Source organism: Corvus brachyrhynchos, unplaced genomic scaffold (assembly GCF_000691975.1).
Source record: "Corvus brachyrhynchos isolate BGI_N302 unplaced genomic scaffold, ASM69197v1 scaffold246, whole genome shotgun sequence".
Taxonomy (NCBI): domain Eukaryota; kingdom Metazoa; phylum Chordata; class Aves; order Passeriformes; family Corvidae; genus Corvus; species Corvus brachyrhynchos.
This window is the reverse complement of record NW_008238447.1, coordinates 1,421,606-1,439,313: the sequence shown is the minus strand read 5'-3', so window position 1 is coordinate 1,439,313 and position 17,708 is coordinate 1,421,606. Positions and strand designations below refer to the sequence as shown.

Genomic DNA, 17,708 nt, shown 5'->3' with positions numbered 1-17,708 from the left:
CTCCGGCCGGCCCCGATCCCGCGCAGCGCCGGCGCCGCTGTATCCGCCCCCGGGGCTCGGCGATCCGCCGCTCCATCCCTCCGAGAGCCCCCCCCGCCCCTGCCAGCATGATCAAGGTAAGCGGAGCGGGTTTCCTGCCGAAATCCACTCGTCCATCCTTCCGGAGATGCGGAGCAGCAGAGCTTCTCCATGGCAAATCGGTAGCTCGCCGATTTGTGTCCGCAGATTTTAGTGCCCCGATTTACTTGTGCTCTGCGAAACGGATTTCTGTCCCCGATGGATTTGTTGTTTGAGATTTAGAGGCAGGATGTGTGTGATTCTACCTCTTTCCTTGCTCTTTCATTTCAGACAGCATCTGTGGAAAAGAAGTAATTCTGTGGAAAAGAAATAATGAGGGGGGATGGAGATGGAGGAAGGGAAGGTGTATGATTTCCTTTAGGGGAATTTCTTGTTTATGGGACTCTCAATGATTAAAAAAACCTAAACAAAAAAACAACAAACCAAAAGCCTGCAGAGGTTATGGTCTCCTGGCAGACATCAAGTATTTTTATGCCTGTGAGTTTGTTAAAGCTCTTATGTCTGCCCTTGTACTAAAATAGACTATGGGTAAAATCCAGTAACATGTACTTAGAGGTTTTTAGTAATTTCAGAAATAACTTTAAATAATGAGAGAGGAGTTGTCGGTAGCAAACACTAATGTGGCGCATGAGCATCTGTGGGCACTCTCCTTTTATGAATGTCATGTTTATGCTCTTCTACTTAGTGAGGCTGATCTGGGGATTAAAAAGAAGTCTTCCTTGTCAAGCCAAAGGGCATGGAGTTAGCACTGGTGCTTTTCAATTAGACCAAGGAAACACCATAGCCACGTTACACCCTGTGGAACAACTGCAATAATGCTTGGGTTTTGAGGAAGGTCGGCGCTGGGCCGACTGTGAACTGCACAGCTGCAGTCTGATGCCAAAGTTAACAGCTGAGGAAAACACGGCTGAGTTATTTGCTTTCCTTGGGTCACTTTAGCAGATGGAATATAGGCGCAACAGGTATGTGACTGGCAGGTGTCTCCCCAGCTCCTCTCTGCTGCTGATGGCAAGTGTTCCTCACATCCAGCAATACTGTCCCCTGGGTGACTCTGGCAGTGGTGCAGTTGCTACTCATGGTGGCAGGGCTAGGATGGATGAGCCTCTGGAGGAGCCTTGGGATGCTGTCATAGCCCTGTTTGCCCTCCCTGCAGCTGGAAGGTGGCAGACCAGCCATGGCAGAAAACTGGTCTGAAACCACTCAGGGAAAATACCCAAGAGCTCCCCCAGCCACAATGCTCAGAGCCAGAATGGAGCATCTGAAGGAAGGGGCAGACTGCTGTGTTTTATTTCGTTTCTGATGTACCTGTTGTGTGTCAAGGAAAGAGGGCATGGCTCCGGTTTCCACGGTGTCCTCCAGCACCTCTCAGGAATGCGCTGGCATGGCCTTACAAAAAAAAACGAGTAACAGGGAAACCATAGACCTACCAACCTGTCTGCTTAAAGCAGCGCTGACATCTCGTTGGCTTCTTCTCACCTGCTCAAAACCAACCTTCGCTTTGTCTTTTTACTGAAGAAGACATGGAAGGAAGCAATAGCTACAGCAGTAAAAGGATGCTCTTGCCACTTGGAAGTGATGTGGCCTTGGGCAGGTCGGCACTTGTCTGAGCCCTTTACCCTTTATTTGCCTTGTCTGTTCCGACTGTCAGCTCTCCAGGGCTCTGGCTGTCACTGTGTGTTTGTAGCGCATTTATCAAAGGTACAGAAAATTATGATTTGATTATCACCATACTTATGTAAAAACTGATACATTTGTAAATGTTTCAGTAATCAATAGCATTATTGCACCTCCTTGTCCCTTCATCTCTCCCTTCATCATTTCCTGTGTTTAGTCACGACCCTCTATTTTTCCTTGAACTATTTCCAGCTCAACCACAACCCTCCCTTTCTGTCCTGTTTAAAGTAATGTATAAGAAATGATTTACGCCTCTGGTTTCTGCAGTCTCTGCCTTGTCCACCTAATGCACCTGATTGTTACTGACAGGCCTAGCACTCCTGTGTGATCCAGTGGATATGCTGATTTTTTGCCATGCAAATTGAGCACTGAAATATGCTGCAAAGTCATAGGTAAAAGAGAAGATTGCAAAGTCATAAGGTAGCTTTAACACTACTGGTATCTTGCTAAAATAGTCCATAGGCCGTATTCTTGGTTTAATTTGATAGATGAAAATAATTCAGATGGATTTCATTAGTCATAATTTATCCCTGGGAGGAAAATGTTAGGAAAGGAGGTAAATCGGTTCATTAACTGTGTAAACACTCAGGTGCTCTGCATTTATTCAGGCATTTTAAAACAAATTAGGTGACGTGGGCATGGTAAAGAATTAGAACAGGCATTTTCATTGCTTCCCTGTGTTATGCCATTTTCTTACATGAATAATCATAGCTGAATGTATAATGCTGAAAATTACCAGTAGGTTTGAGGGTAGGACCTTCAGTGTCAGAATGAAGGAGCCAAGGGGTAAATTCTCTCTGTAAAATTCGCACAATCAGCCTTCTTAGGCCACAGATGTGAGGGCTGGCACGTTCGTGTTGCCACAGGGGCACGTTACGTTCTTCATGCTGCTGGATAAGCTCAGCAGGCAGCTCCATGAGTTCAAGGCACTCAGTATTGATTGTGGCTTTTGATAATGAATTGTGGCTACCCGCCTGCAACGATGGCTGTAGTGGAGAGATTAAATGCCCAAACTTCATCTTAAAAGTCTGACTTTAGATGGTAGTTGAGCATAAATCAAAGTAGTATGTGACCCTAATATGTTATGTTCATAGTCACTTCCATGCTTGCATCTTAGCGCCTCCAATTCTAACACAGGATGAAGTGAATGGGTGGCCCTGTTTACCTTGGAAACAGCTTCATTATTTTATGGCTTTATACATTAGAGGTCCAGGTAAAATTGCATCATAAAATAGAGCACCTGTTGCAGAAGGGCAATTTAGGAAGTATTACCATATGCTGTTGCAGAGGAAAATCCAGCGTTATGCTTATGGAAAGCACCCTTTGGTGTGTACATCTGAGGATCCCAAACTTAACATGAGAATAGTTGAAACTATCTTTAAAATGATCAAGAACTTTTACCCATCGGGTTTTTTGTGCATCTTGGCCCATAGTTTATTACTGGTTTTGCAAACTAATGTCATAATACCATTCCAACAGAGTTATTCATTTACTTCTTCCCTTGAGGTCTGCAATGTGTTCCAAGTTTTATTTTAGAGTATACCTGACGCATTAATGAAGGGCATCATATAACTTCCCAGCAGGTACACAGCTACTGCTAACTGCTGCTAACAGTTTGCCTGTTAGAGCATTTCACACACCATCTTGATAAAAACATTCCTAGTAAGCACCATTTGTATACCAGGAAAAAGTTGTTTTTCCTGGTATACAAATAGGGTTTATTTCCACAAGGTTCTGATTGGAATAATTTCCACTAGGATTCAGAGACATCACTGCCACACAAATCATGTCCACTTGTTTAATTTCATTAAGACTGTTGTCTTAAGGGTCATCACTTCTGTAATAAATGTTTGAATTTGCATTACTCTTACTGAGAATGAAGTTTTTGAAACCTTTGACACTGTGAGTTTGAAGGAACAGAGTGTGTTCAGTCCGGAGAAGGCTCTGGGATGCTGTAACAGCAGCCTTCCACAATCTAAAGGAAAATGATGGAGATGTGGCGAGGCTTAGCAGTGCTATATGGCAGGAGGATGAGAGATGATGGCATAAACTGAAACAAAAAAGGTTCAGATGGGGTATAAGGAGAAAATTCTCTCCACAAGGACATTTGGGAAGTGGGCTACCAAGAGAGACGGTGCAGTTTCCATCCTTGGGAGCTCTGAAGACCCCGCTGGATCAAGCCTTAGAAAAATGGTCTGAGCTCCGAGCTCGCCCTGCTTTGAGCAAGAGGTTGAATTAAAGACATCCTGACGTCCCTTCCAGCCTGGATTTTCCTGTGGTCCTGAGAAGAAGCTTACAAACTAATTTTTTTTAAGTCCAGTCTTAGTTTTTGACACACTCAGTGGTGTGGACCAATACATCTTTGTCCAGAGCCCTGACTGCTTGGCTTTTAACAGCACAAAGAAGTCTGTGCAAAGGTGGTGTTTAAAGTCACCACTGCAGGCAGATTTCTTTGCAGAAGGTATATTCTTTAACATGTCAGTATAGTAGTATTATTTTCGTTATTATCTTGAGGAAGTCCCTGTGCTTAACAGAAGAGGTTAAGCTGGAAAACTATGAAACACTGAATAATTTTTGATTTCCAGGAATGTGAACATTAAATTGCTGCATCTGAAATACAATTTATAAGGTTACCACATAAAATTGCATATTCTACTCTTATAAAATGATACATTTGCATATCATCATGCAATTAATTGACAATTACAGATAGTCCACCTGAAATCATCAGTAAAAATACAATTTCTTTTGATGTAGAGTTTCCAAACCTCCATTAAAATAAAGGAAATTCTTAATCAAATGAGTATGGAAAAGAAACTTCAAGTGTTAACATTTACTATGAAGTTACCCTCAACATAGCTGGCAGGCCAGTTGCTAAGTAAATTTCTTACCAGATGCATGATGCAGGTTTTATTTCCCTGATTTTAAAGTTTGAGGAAACTGGTGGAGAGGCTAAGTTTTTGATCCTGGATGAAGAAAAAGTGTAAGTTTTTTTTTTTTATAGGCTCTATAGTTTATAGTTGGTTTGTTATGAACTATTTTTATAGATTTATAGTTGAGTACCATAATTATTGTTTGAGAACAGAACATCAAGATTTATTATCAAATTTTCAACATCACAGCCCTTCTGAATTCTGCCCTGTGGCAATGCCTGCTTAAAATTTGACAAACCCCTTCCTAATTGCTAGAAAGTATTGCCTGAAATATAGAGGGTAAAAGCTAGAAAGAATGAATAAGCATGAAGTAATAGTTTTAGCACAGGGTATTACTACATGTAGTGGCTACACAGGTACAGTTTTGCCACAGCTGTTCAGCTGCATGTCTACATGCATGCAGAAAAACCATAATTTTATTCACGTGCTCATGTATTTGAGGCGTTTATCCATCATGAGTACATCATCTGTGCTTTTCAATATTTTTAATATTATCCTTTATCTTTCAACACTTTTTCAGAGACCATTTTTGGCATTTACCATTTGATTCCCGTCTTGACACCTGGAGATAGAAGTTCAGTAACAGCATTCCTTTCTGATTGGTCACTGAGCTGAAAATTAGCATTTACAATTGTTTCCTTTTAGATTTTCTATTAAGGTGGTGTGCTGTAGCCAGCAATGTTTTCACCATGTTAATTGGGCAAAATATTTATTAGAGCATACATATAAAATTAATGTTCTGTCCTGCCATTTCCAGGTGAACTGGATTTCAGCAGTGGACAAATCAGATGCAATTCTAAACTGTTTTAAGGTGCTCGAGATTAGCTTCATACATTCCAAAATGTCACAAACATTGATGCTCACCTAGATTGAAGCCCCACAAAGCCTTTTGTTCATGTTATAAATGAGTCATTCGTCAGTTTAGATTTGGGGAGCTGAGCAGGGCTGTGTGATCAATGATACAGATGTTGAACTGTAGGAGGACAAGCCTACGTTAGTTGTCATAGGCCAGTTTATTATCTTCATTACCAGTGCATTTCAAAGCTGTCATTTTTCTAATAGAGACTGCATCACTCCTGATTTATGTTTGTCATAGCTTTTGCCATGCTATGATTTGGGCAAAGGTCCTCTCTTTGCTTTGTGTACTTCATGTGTGCTGAACGCTCACACCTCTACAAATACCTCATCTGTGACCACACTTTTCCAAGGCCACTTTTAATGTGCTGAGTGATATTTTGCTCTCAAATTCCCTGGGCAGCATTCAGTTTGCTCTGGGCACTGTCAACAAATGATAGGGGATTTCAGATGAAGGACTTGCTCATGTTCTTTAGAAAGGACACATAGGATAAGTTTAACGCAGCTCCAAAATTTTGGAGTGTTATAATCCATGATTTTTTCCTCTCTTAGAGTTGTTACACAGTTGAATACATATTAAATAAGTGGGATAGCTCGTTCTGTCACTAGTTTGAAATATTTTACCTCTTTTGAGCAGATGATATTAAGAAAAGCAGCTTCTTCTGGGTGTTATCTTCTTGTACCACATTCAAGGGAGTAACATGTGACACTGCAGTGACCCTGTAGTTGTGCCCTGCTTTTCCTGCCTTGTTAGTAAGCTTCCGTGGGATTATTTACGTTTGCTTGGTGTGGTGGATAATGCTTATTACCTTCTGTTACACCCTCTGCAACTCATAAAGGATGTAAAGCAATTAAGTTCCTAGAATATTCTGAGCTGAACATCTATCATGCAAATATGCTCCCTCTTTGTTGTTACTGGAACAAGAACATTTTTGTAGATGCTGTCCTCAAACAGGTCCCAAGGATTTTCCCTTTGGTTTAGCTGTGTTCCTAGTGCTTCAAAAAGGAAAGCTTCAATTTCCTTTCTACTTTGTTGAACTGTGTCCAGAGCAGTGTTTGAACATACAGCAAAACACACATCACAGGGGGTATAACCCAGGCTTTGGAGAGGTCTCTCGTTGCTTCAAACCAATTATGCGAGGCTTAAAACCCACTGGAGCTGGTATAGGCAGGTGTTCTGCAGCCATCACCTGTGTGTTGGTAGGCAAGAAACTTGAATAGGTTATAGCTGTGAGTAGTGAACAGCCAAACCCACTGTAAATCAGTCATTTGGACCTGTTCTTCTTCCTTGGGAAGAACGGTAATGGATTTGATGGGTATGTTTTAGTTCCTGGGGGGCTGTGCATACCCTATTCTGGCACCCCAGTGAATTCCCTGAAGGAGCTGCCAAACCAGGTGAAGTGTGCCAGTGGGACAATCCATGCCTCAGTTTCCTGTTTGTAGAAGAGATGGATATTTCTGCCTTCTTTCACCTAGGTGTTGTGACTGTAGAGCCAGGCTTCCAAGTCTTACAGTGAGGAGATCCTTTAAAGCTTATAAATAATGAGGGTCTTGGTTCTGTATCTAGAACAAACAGTTCCAGCCTGCCATCAGAATCCAAGAGAACACAGTATTTGCAATATTTCCAGAAAGCTTGCTGTCCTGTTGGGGTTTTCTTGGGGGCTTTTTTTGTGGTTTTTTTTTTTTCCCTACCCTGCCTTGCATCATCTGTTTGAAGAGATACAGGATAACTTTCATGCATCTCTTAACAAGACCTGCTAGATCACTGTGAGCCCTGAAAGCTCGGTTCAGGGTCTTTCTGCAGCATTGTGGCTGAATGTCTAGGAAGAGCCCACATCTGCGCGTGCATGGTTCTGCCTGCAAGCAAAGAAATGTGGCTTTGCTCAGTCATTTGAGAAGACTGACACAGCAGAGGAACACATTTTTAAGGAGCATTCCTCTGACTAGTGGAGCAGAGTGTACCTGCAGACTTGAGCCCAATCAGATCCCCAGGTTAGATAGCTGCTGCCGTGCTTTATCAGCTTCATCTGTTGGACACTTCACAGGCATACCAGCCTCTTGGGAAACAGAGAACAGGGAATAACAGCACTAACAGCCAACACACTGCGGAAAGTCATGCTTCTTGTGCTTTTCAGCAGTGGCATTTGATAATGGATTATGATTAAATAGGCCATGTAAAGTTACCAGAGCTAGATGTGGTATCAAGTCAGCCTGCATCAGCCCTTTATGTACCAGCAACCACACGTGCACTTGCATTCGTGAGCCAGCTGTGTGAGTTACAGTTCTAGGATCGCTAGTGGGACTGTCCATGGGACTTAACGGTGGAAAAAGTAACTCCTTCCTCCAAAAGCTGTTTTTTTCCCTCCACAGACCTTTCGTTTTCAGTGTGTCATTTTTCTTTGCTCAGTGTCTTATGTAAACCTTTATTCCAGTGCAAAATGGACTTAAGTGGGACACGGTCTGAGCACTCTGAGAATAGCTACAAATGACCCCTTATACAGGCCAGTGATTCTGGCCTGACCTCGTGCTTCTCCTGGTGCTGCTGTAGTTAGGAAGGAGCTTGCAAACAGGACTGTGTCCTTAAAAACAGGTTTTTGTCTGCTAGCTCTTTTCTTTGAGCATGTCAGTTCTCATTTTGGAATCCATCACTGTCTCTGCCGTGGTTTGGTTGGGTTTTTTCCCCCCAGGAGTCTACAATGATTTATTTTGCAAACTGCAGAAGCTTTGGTCTCCTGCACTAAATTGTCTGCTTCCAGTTCTAAGCCCTCAGTAACTCTTCAGACAATGATTTGATTTGTTTCTGCTCTCTATGCCTTCATGTTATTTATATTTTCATTTGGTAATTGCATAAAACCAATTGCCTTGGTCATCAGCTGCAGGATCTGTGTGGAGTTTCCACCATCAGGCAATTTCACAAATAAATTGCAAGCTATATTTTATGCATCTTTAAATCAGATCTATCGTTTATCTGTACAGCTGTTTCAGAATAAAAAATATAGTCAGTGTAACTGAATCTCCAAGGAAAATAAACAAATTAATTTTTATTGTTCTTAGGCTCATCTTTTCTGGTATAACAGTACAGTTAAAAGTGCATCCTGCTTAATTTTACTATAAAATCTTAAAATGCCAGTTTAGTACCTGGCATTATAGAATATGTGAGCAAAATGTTAGAGAAAACATAATGAACACAAGCTTGTGATAAAGAGCAAAACCCTGTTACAGTGCTAGGGGAAAGCATATAATAGCATTTATACCCTTTCTTGTTGCCAGTTTCATACAAAAAAATCTCATATCAAAGAACGGGGCCTAGACACAAATGAAGCTGTGGTGCCTTTCAGAATTTTCATTTATTTTGTTTGAGCAATCACTATATCATACAGCCATGAGACACTATCTACTTAGGAAACAAGCAGATGAATTTATAGGTCAACTTGATCCAGCTGGTTGCTTTAACATGTTTTCCTTCATGCCATTCTAGCAAACAATGCACTTGTTAAAAACCTAATTAATGCTAGAAGGGACAAACAAACCAACAAAAGAGTCACTTAGAGGCACTGTTCATAGGAGTTAGAGATGCAAGAGCTCCATTAGGTCATCTGCCTCTTCCCCTCGTTGTGCGAGGCTGTTTTCCCAAATCAGAAGGGAAGAGCCAGTAAACTGTGAAGACAGAGGAAATGGCACTGGGGAATGACAGAGCAACAGGAGGGTCATAGGAAGTAAAACAATCAAGAACAGTGTGAGCAGTGGGTTTAGAAATCGAGGTTGAAGCACACTGCACTTGGAGGTCATTTGTGAAGAGAATTTCTTTAGAGTACTTGCCTATTTCTGCAAAGAAAATAGGCAGGAGAATTGTATAGATGTGCAGGAAATGTATTAAGACCAAACTGACTGTTGATAAAGGGGCACCATGCGGAGATTACAGCTGCTCTGTGTCCTTTATTGGATGGGACTGGTGGGAGGCTTTCAGTATTTTTCCATTGGGGAGGATCACGCTTGAGACTCCATGTTGTATTTCACAGCTCATGTAAATTTTTCTGAAATATGTGACAAAATAAATTCAGCCTGAAGCTGAAGATCACTGGTCAGGTTCTCCTTAGGGTATTAGTTTCCAGCAAATTAATTTGTTTTCTATTTCTGCTGATCTCTTTGTTCCTTTACGGTTCTTGATAATTCAGCTTGTCAAGCACCCATTCTTCTTGGACTTCAGAAGTAGTTCTTCTTCAGCTTGCCTAGCCTCGCTATCTTTCAGGTGAACTGAGACAAGCTTTCTTCTGCATCAGTTCAGGCATTACTGAACTTACTCAAGTATTAAACACTGAGTCAAAAAATTGATATTAGTTCTGTAGCAGGTTCTTCACCAGAGTGCTGCTTGCAATGGCTTTACTTTGCAAGCATTGTTCTGCCTTTATTTTTCTCGTGAAACCAACTTTGTGTGCTTTTGCAAAGTGATATAGCTATAACTGTTACTGAACGTGAGTCTTGGATGGACTAGCTGAGTATTTCCACTTCTTGATGGTCTCTGTTTTAAGGTTTTTCTAACCAATAAGTTGTGCTTATTGTTCATATAATCCGAATTGTCTTTTATTTAAGCATAATAAAAACAGTGATGCTTGTTTTAAGAGGAACATATTTCAGTTTTAGTCAAACTAATTAAACTGCTTTAAATTAAAGACAGTAAACTGCTCAAGTCAGGGATAAGTGCCTGCACAGTTCTTTGGACTAATTTAATTACAATCTATTTCAATTCAGCTTTATTTTATGCAATTCAGCTTTCTTGGACATAGAATCTCTTGTATGTTCTAAGCCCCAATGCCTTCACTGTGAGGCAAAATTATTATTAAATAGCATGGAAGCCTTCTCTTTCTGCTACACTAGTTGCCTTGTGTTTTTCTTTGTTGTATGCTGTCATTGCACAGCCTCTGTTTAACCAACATTAGTGCCAGCCCAAGGCTGAACAAGCAGCCACAGTAAGGTGATAATGCCAAGCTGACAAGGCATCAGGGAAGATCTATGTAAAGAGGAACAGTCTTAAAAAATGTATTGGAAGTGCAGGAATCAGGACTGTAAATTGCGTAAATGGCCCAGCCCAACAGATGTGCTTGGTGACACTTGCATGGTAGCATATGTGTTGTGTATGTTCATGTTCACATACCTGCAATATAAAAACAGGATTAAAACACTTTTGTACTACTCTGAAGCTGAAATAAACATGCCTGGCTGTTGGCTTCCACAAATGAGCTTCTTAAACTATGGAAGTCTTTCACAAATGTCATTAAATAAATATTTTTTAGTTGATATTAAAAACAGTATTATATGACTTGGCCCTTCAGTAATTTCTTTCTGTCTGACAGTGTGCAGGGTTTTTTATTTTGTTTTGGTTTTTGTTAGTTTTTTTTGTTAAGCTGTGAACATTATTACTGGCGGGGGGGGGCATTCTGCAAATTCATCTTATGTGGTGTGGCTGCAAAATTGTATTAACATTTTCTAGGGACAGGTAAAAGCTGTTTTGAGGTCATGGAAGTGGTTTTTTTCTGACTGTAGCAATACACGGAATAGATGGCATTTGTGCATGTTGGATTCCATTGTATACGTGGCGCAGAAAGGCAGCTCTGATTTGTACAGCTGGGAATGACAAAGTACCTGTCACCACACACCTCATTTGGCTTGCCTGTACGCAGTACCAGGGTATGAGTCATGTATCGGGTTTGTTGATCTGCTGTATTCCTGCAATCTGGCAAGTGTTCTAATTTCATTTTCCTTCCAGTGCAAATTAGAGCATGAAATATTTCTTAGACACTTAGTAGCCAGAAGCAGGCCTGGGGAAAAAGCAGTAAGACACCGTTTTGGCTTGGAGAAATGTCTCAGAAACCACTTTCTTTGTTGAAAGCTGTCTTTCATATGACTTCTGACTGAGAGGAAATTCCTGATCCATCTTTTCTGGGGCCTGATGACTGCTACAAGATATGATGGTGTTTATAGCAGGAGATGGGTTTCCTTTGGTAGAAGGAACTCTGTGCAATCACTGCTGTGCATCTGTGGCTTATTTGGTTTCTTTAGGTTCTTGTCCTCCATGAATAGCTGATGCTTGCCCAGAAAAGCACTGTCTGTGGTTCTTTCATGGGCATGAAATTAGGTTTCCAGATGTTCCCTGTCACTGGTGGTACTCTACTAGGGCACTGGTGCTGTTGATGAAATGTTGATGAAATTCTCCATTAGAATGGAGTCTGTGGGGGGCTTCACACAGATGACTGGTGAAACCAAAAAAGATGACTAAGGATTTTGGGAGCTGCAGAACTTGAGTAGTTTTGAAAAGCATCCAATATGATTTCCTAGCTGAAAGTGTGAGCTCTGTAGACAACATTTTCAATTTATTTCTTTACTCTTGCCTTCTGCTAGGGAAAGTTTTCTGCTCCCTGGTGGTGAGAAGAGTTCTCAAACAACAGGGAAAATTAAGTGAAGAGAGAACTGATTAAAGAGTCAGTTTTCTTTGAGAATGAGTGACAAAGTACATGGCATATAGAGTTAACTGCAAAATTTTTTTGAGAACTGGTGACTTTTTTTTTTTAATAAATCATCTCATATGCTATAGATTAAAGAAATGCAGTTTGCAGTTGAAATTCACAGTGATGAAGCTCCTGGTAATCTTCAGTTCCTGTTTCATAACTGAAGATGAGCCAATGAGATAGAGTAGCTAAACCCCAAGTGCAGCAGTTTGACAAAGCACCTGGTGGAAGTTTATAGAACAGACAGTCCCAAATGAGAACAAAGATGCTGATGCTTCTGCTGAGTGTCTTAAAAGCACTGGAGGACCTAAGGCACACTCATGCAGTCTAGGAAGCCTGGGGAGTTTAGGGAGGAGATGGGCCTGTTTCTGTAGCAGAAGGATGAATGATCTGACTGCATAGAAGTAGAGAAGGTGGGCCAAAGACAGCAGGGAAAGCATTGACTGCAGCATCATGATACTAGAAGATGTTGAAGATATGTATGTCTAAGGCAGCCTGAGGACCAAGTGCAGGAGTTGAGGGTCCAGGTTTGGGAAAGCTCTAGCAGAAGTGCAGGTGACAACTATTAAGCCTAAAATTTGCCAGAAGTGCCAGTAAGTGTTACATACACAAATACCCACCTAAGGCTTTACCTCTGCCTTGTATAAGAGTTAGGTTGGAACTAAGTGCTAATGTGAGGGAGCACTGTTATCCAGCTGAGTGTATTGTGATCACTTGTGTCAGTGCTAAAGGATTTATAATGGTCATTATATCATTGAAGTCTTCTGTAAAAGTAAGAACAGAATTACTACTCAGCAGGTCTTTATTTCAGTAGTGTTCCGCAGAGATTAAATGACATATAAACCCCATTTTTTAACCAAGTTTAATCTGTTGTAAGACTTTACACCTCATTCTCATACAGGCTTTACAGTAATGTTAAAATCAATATGTTTTCAGTATTTTTGAAGAAACTCTACGAAATACTCTTCTATTTCCCATTTAGAAAAAGCGGTTACATGTGCCACAGAGAAAACGCTGATGTCTCTACAGCACAACATAGGAAATAATGTCATGCTTGTGTAATTGTACAGCAACTTGAGACAGTCTTGAGTGACTTCTGAGAACATGTTGACCCAGTGGCTCAAATGTATCTTTAGGATAACATCAGTGTTTTAATGGAGGCAGTTTTAAATCTGCTGTGCTATTAAACACAAAGGGCAAATTTATGCTTGCCATATCTCCCTTGGCAAGGTTGGCACTAAACCAGGGAGCAATTTTCCTTATTGCATTTAGCAACATGTTTCAGATTTATAAGCCCTGGAGCCATTAAAATATGACTCCATTAATTAGAAAGTAATTGTGGTATTTCTTTCTAGTGCCAAGGGATTAACTCAGTTTAATCTCAGTGTGGTTAACAAAGGCAGTTAGCTATTTGCTTTAAATATGAGTTAAATCTGTAAAAAATAATGACTTCATGAAGAACAGGATTGGCCCCATGGCATATACCCAAAAATTGGGCTGTTGACTTCACTGAGTTCAGTGGTAATCTTGAACTGAAGGGCAACATGATGGAGCCCCCAGGGGGCTGTTCCTGTAGGTGGTCTGTACTTGAAATTCACATGAAAGCTTGGTATCTTTAAAAAAGATCATGAAAGAGAATATTAAACTGTATCCAGCTTCAGTGCTCTGTGTTGATGCCAACTCTTGCTTTAGGGCAACTTCACAAAGCAGCAACAGGAAGAAACTGAAGCATAATGGTTGAGTACTTGTCAGTATTTGCTGTCACCAGTAATTATTAGAAAATCCAACTTGGCATAGTGGATATTAGACAAAAGCCAGCAATGGAGCTGGAGCTCCTTGAGATATTCTTGTTCCACAGCTGGCAGTTCCCATCCTGTTAGCTGGTAACCAGCACACTCTCCATCTTAATTTGTTGCGGTGCACAGAAAAATCAGTTGGCTCAGTTCATCTGTGGAATACTTCATTACTGTAAACTGATGGTGTCATGAAGGCTTTCTAGGATTTTACCAGTGAATTTGGAAGTATTTGAAAAATTACAGGGAAAGCAAGGACCTGTTATTATACAGTGTCCTTTGCTTTGGGTAACACTTTAGCCCTGCTTGGGTCTGCCACTGAATGCCCATGCACACTGCCGAAGTCTTGTCTTTCTGGAGTAGAAAACCGTAAGATTTAAGGCAAATAAAACATACTTTTAGTGAAGGATAAAGCATATTGAGATATTGTAAAGAGATTTATGATATCTCTTGGCACATTGTCCTTTAATGGATAGGGAGGGTCCTGTAGCCACGATTGCCTGCTTTGCTGTAGAGGGTTAGAAAAAAAGAGGAACAGAAGGGTTAAAGCTGAGAAAAGGCAGGAGGGATGTGGGGGGCTCCCTGGGGGGAAGGGGAGAGGAAGTGAGATCTGCTGTGGCTGAGAGTTTGCCTTTTACTTTTTGTTGGTAGCAAGGCTGTGATCTGTGGAAGGTCCACTGAAAATACTGCTTTTTGTTTTTTGTATGTTTTACCATGTTCCCAAGATCTGTAAAAAGGGAAAAGAATCATGTTATTTACTTTGTGTGTCATGCTTCCCAACCTGTGATGCGTGTGGTCCCAGCCTTGGCCCCGCTCTTTGGTGGCTGCTGCAGGGCTGAGGTGGCTGCTGTGTCCCTGCCACTGCCATCCACCTGCATGCAGCCCTCCCTGTGGGGTGAGGGCTGCTCCCTGGTGAAGAGCTGGGATCTCATAGGCTGACCATGAAAGGTTTTCTGTGCATCTTTTCTTGGGGGGATTATACCTTTCATCTGGGGCTTCCCCACCTGGACTGGGAGTTCCTACCCAAGATGCAGCCAGGCTGAGGGGGGTGGCAGGGTGAGAGGCAGCCACCAAGTTCTCTCTATCTTTCTGGCTGTGGTCCCTTATGCCATCATCCCAGCCATCCTCTTTCATGGCTCATCACCCCAGCCTCTTGCTCTTGGTTCCTTCTTCCCTCTCCCAAGCCTCTGCACCCACTTTACCTTTTCAGCTCTTTCTTAAAGGCTCCTGGGAAACAAGGAACCCTGTCAGGGCTGTATTTGTCTCCTTTGTTCCATGCTGTTGGGTATAACATGCATTTAGTGGCTACTGGCAGAGAAGGTCCAGGTAGTGCAGGAGGGATGCTAACCTGATGCTGTGGGAACTGGGAATCTTGTTTTTAGGTAGATGGCTTGTACCTGTCTGTTATCCCTCTGTTGTTGAACAGAAGGATGCCTGGAACTGGCACTCCTTTTTTTTTTTTTTCCTTTCCCCTCCTGGTTCCTTGGCAGAAGCCTGAAGTTCAACATTGTAGATGATGCAAAATATTCTCATTATTTATTCATATAGGTGAGAATTCCTTATTACTGTCTTTGTTTAATGAAGGATTTAACGAAACCAATTCTTTTTTTTTTTCTTCCATTCTCTTTGTCTACTCAGCCTTCTCTGAGAAAAGGCAAAAGCAAACCTGTTAGGTAGATACTTTAGTAGAGAAACTTGGCTCTGATGGAATTGTGTAAAAACCCAATTTATTTATTCAGCTCTGAATGAAAGACTTGTGATGTTGTCCATAACCTTGTACACTTCAGTCATAATCTAGTCTAGGATGTTATATGTGTATATATATATATATGTTATATATATAAAGCCCTGAAATGCAGTTGCACAAAATAATGCAAATGAAGTAAATGTGAGAACTGAGAAGACGGAAAGTTGTGCTAAGAACCTACCACAAAGTTCTTACTAATATATTTACTGATGACAACGTCTGATGATTCAATACAATCTGTCCCTGAAATGAATTAACTGAATGTGTGTCAGCTTTTCTGCAAAGTGCATTGAATTTGATTTTCTCTGGTTTTATTTTTTCTAGGGCTGCCAGAATGAGTGCACGGGTGGCGGATGTTCGGGAGAAACAGGAAAGCAAATGACTGAATCTTTCAAGGTATGTATCAGTGGTCTTCAGAAGCAAGTTTTTCCATTGGGTCCCAAAGTTGCAGAGCTAAGGATTGCAGAAGGACTCCAAAGTACTGCAGCTCTGGAACATTATCAGCACTCCACAACAAACAGGGCTATGACAGTAAGGAATGCTGAGCAGCTGCCAGGAACTGACATGAAATTGCATCCTTCTCTTTTTATTTTAATCTTATTCTTAGAAATGAGCTCAGTTAAGATACTGTTCTTTTCCTCTGCTTCCTTCCTGAATGCAGTGCTAGTAACTAAGAGCTGATTTTAAAAACTGTGTGGATACAGATGTCAGCTGCCAGTTTTCTGTTGAAAGTGCAGAGCCTGTCAGCAAGTGCTCCTTTGAATTCTACATCTGTCCTAATTTCCTTTTTTCCCTGCCTTTTATACTTCTTTTACCTTTATTCTTTATGACACACATCTGTAATTCTTTTCCTCTTATATTCCCTGATTTACAGTCTTTAAAAAAGCCTCATCTATATTTAGCAGAAATATAAAAGTAGTACTCAGAAAAACTCATGTTTTTTCAGCAGTTCCTTTCCTGTTATTTCTGACTATTGTCAGCAGTACATGAGATGAAAATATGATGATACACTTTGTAAGTGACATGTTCTTCCTGATGTTTTTGGTCAGTGCCACTGCTGCGCAGTCATCTGAATTATTCTAAAGTAATTATTTCCCCTTCAGTTGTTAGGCTTTAAATGGATATGAAAAATTAATGCTGCAATAAATATGTTGGACCCTTTGATAAGGTTTATTCTGATGTTGGTCTCATTGAAAACACGAAGAATTCTTGAGAGTCCATGACTACAGAATTTCACCATGTAGTAACATGCAGTTTAATTTCTATTTCCTCATTCTCAGCCCTTTCCAGTTCTTCTCTTCCTCATTTCTTCTTGTTGTGTCTCTCTGGCAATTCTGCCCAAGGAGGAAAACTCAGGATAACTTTTCAGCTAGAAGGTCTGATTTGAAAAATGTTAACAAAAACAGGCATGCAGCCAGTTTTGAAACCACAAGAAACCACACGTCTCGAGTGCAAGGGTTGTTTTGTGAATTCACCTTCAATAAATAGACAGATCTCACTAGATTAATTCAGCAGAGTGTGCTGGTGTATTTGCAAACAAGAATTGCTTTACAGAGAGGAGACTCTTGTGTAACCAAACTGAGCTGTGTCTTTCACTCATTGAGGCAGTCCATAAGGAAGGCAAAGTGACGACAAACTCTTGGTAGTGTTTGGGTCACAGGTGAACTTGGCATAAACTAAAGCAGACTTAAGGCAGATTTAATTATACCAGCAGTCAAGCAGGTGCCTTTCCAAAGCTCCCAGTACTGGGTGGCACAAAGTTGGATTTAGTCCAGATTTCTTTCTATTGATATTTGTGTGTCAGCCAGAATAGCAAATCATTGTAGTGGAGAGGCTGGGTGAGGGGAAAAATACATTAGCAGGTGGGACAGATGGTCATAAAGGGAATAATGCTAGGAGAAAGCAGCTGGCTCAGGCTGAAGTCTAATTTGTAAGACTTCATTCCTGCCTTATGGCATTGTTTCTGAAGATTAGCTGCAGTCATCAGAGGGGAATAGATTTCTAGAAAATACTGTACTGTGGGAGGTGTGTGTATGAAAGTTAAGGTGAGAGTATAGGTCCTGGTTGTAGTATCATACATTATAATAATTATTTTCAGCCTCTTTAACTTCATAGTAAAATTAAG

General features: G+C 41.0%; 1 protein-coding gene across 2 annotated transcripts in view; it reads left to right on the top strand.

Annotated features, from left to right (window-relative positions):
- The first annotated feature begins 6 nt into the window (after positions 1 to 6).
- BCAT1 (branched chain amino acid transaminase 1) overlaps positions 7 to 17,708 on the top strand; it is a 60,206-nt gene continuing 42,504 nt past the window's right edge. For both annotated transcript variants that reach the window (XM_008635586.2, XM_017736710.1), the window contains exons 1-2: positions 7 to 116; positions 15,908 to 15,979. In XM_008635586.2, the coding sequence (XP_008633808.1) occupies positions 108 to 116; positions 15,908 to 15,979 (81 nt within the window). In that variant the 5' untranslated portion in view covers positions 7 to 107. The remainder of the gene's footprint in view (positions 117 to 15,907; positions 15,980 to 17,708) is intronic.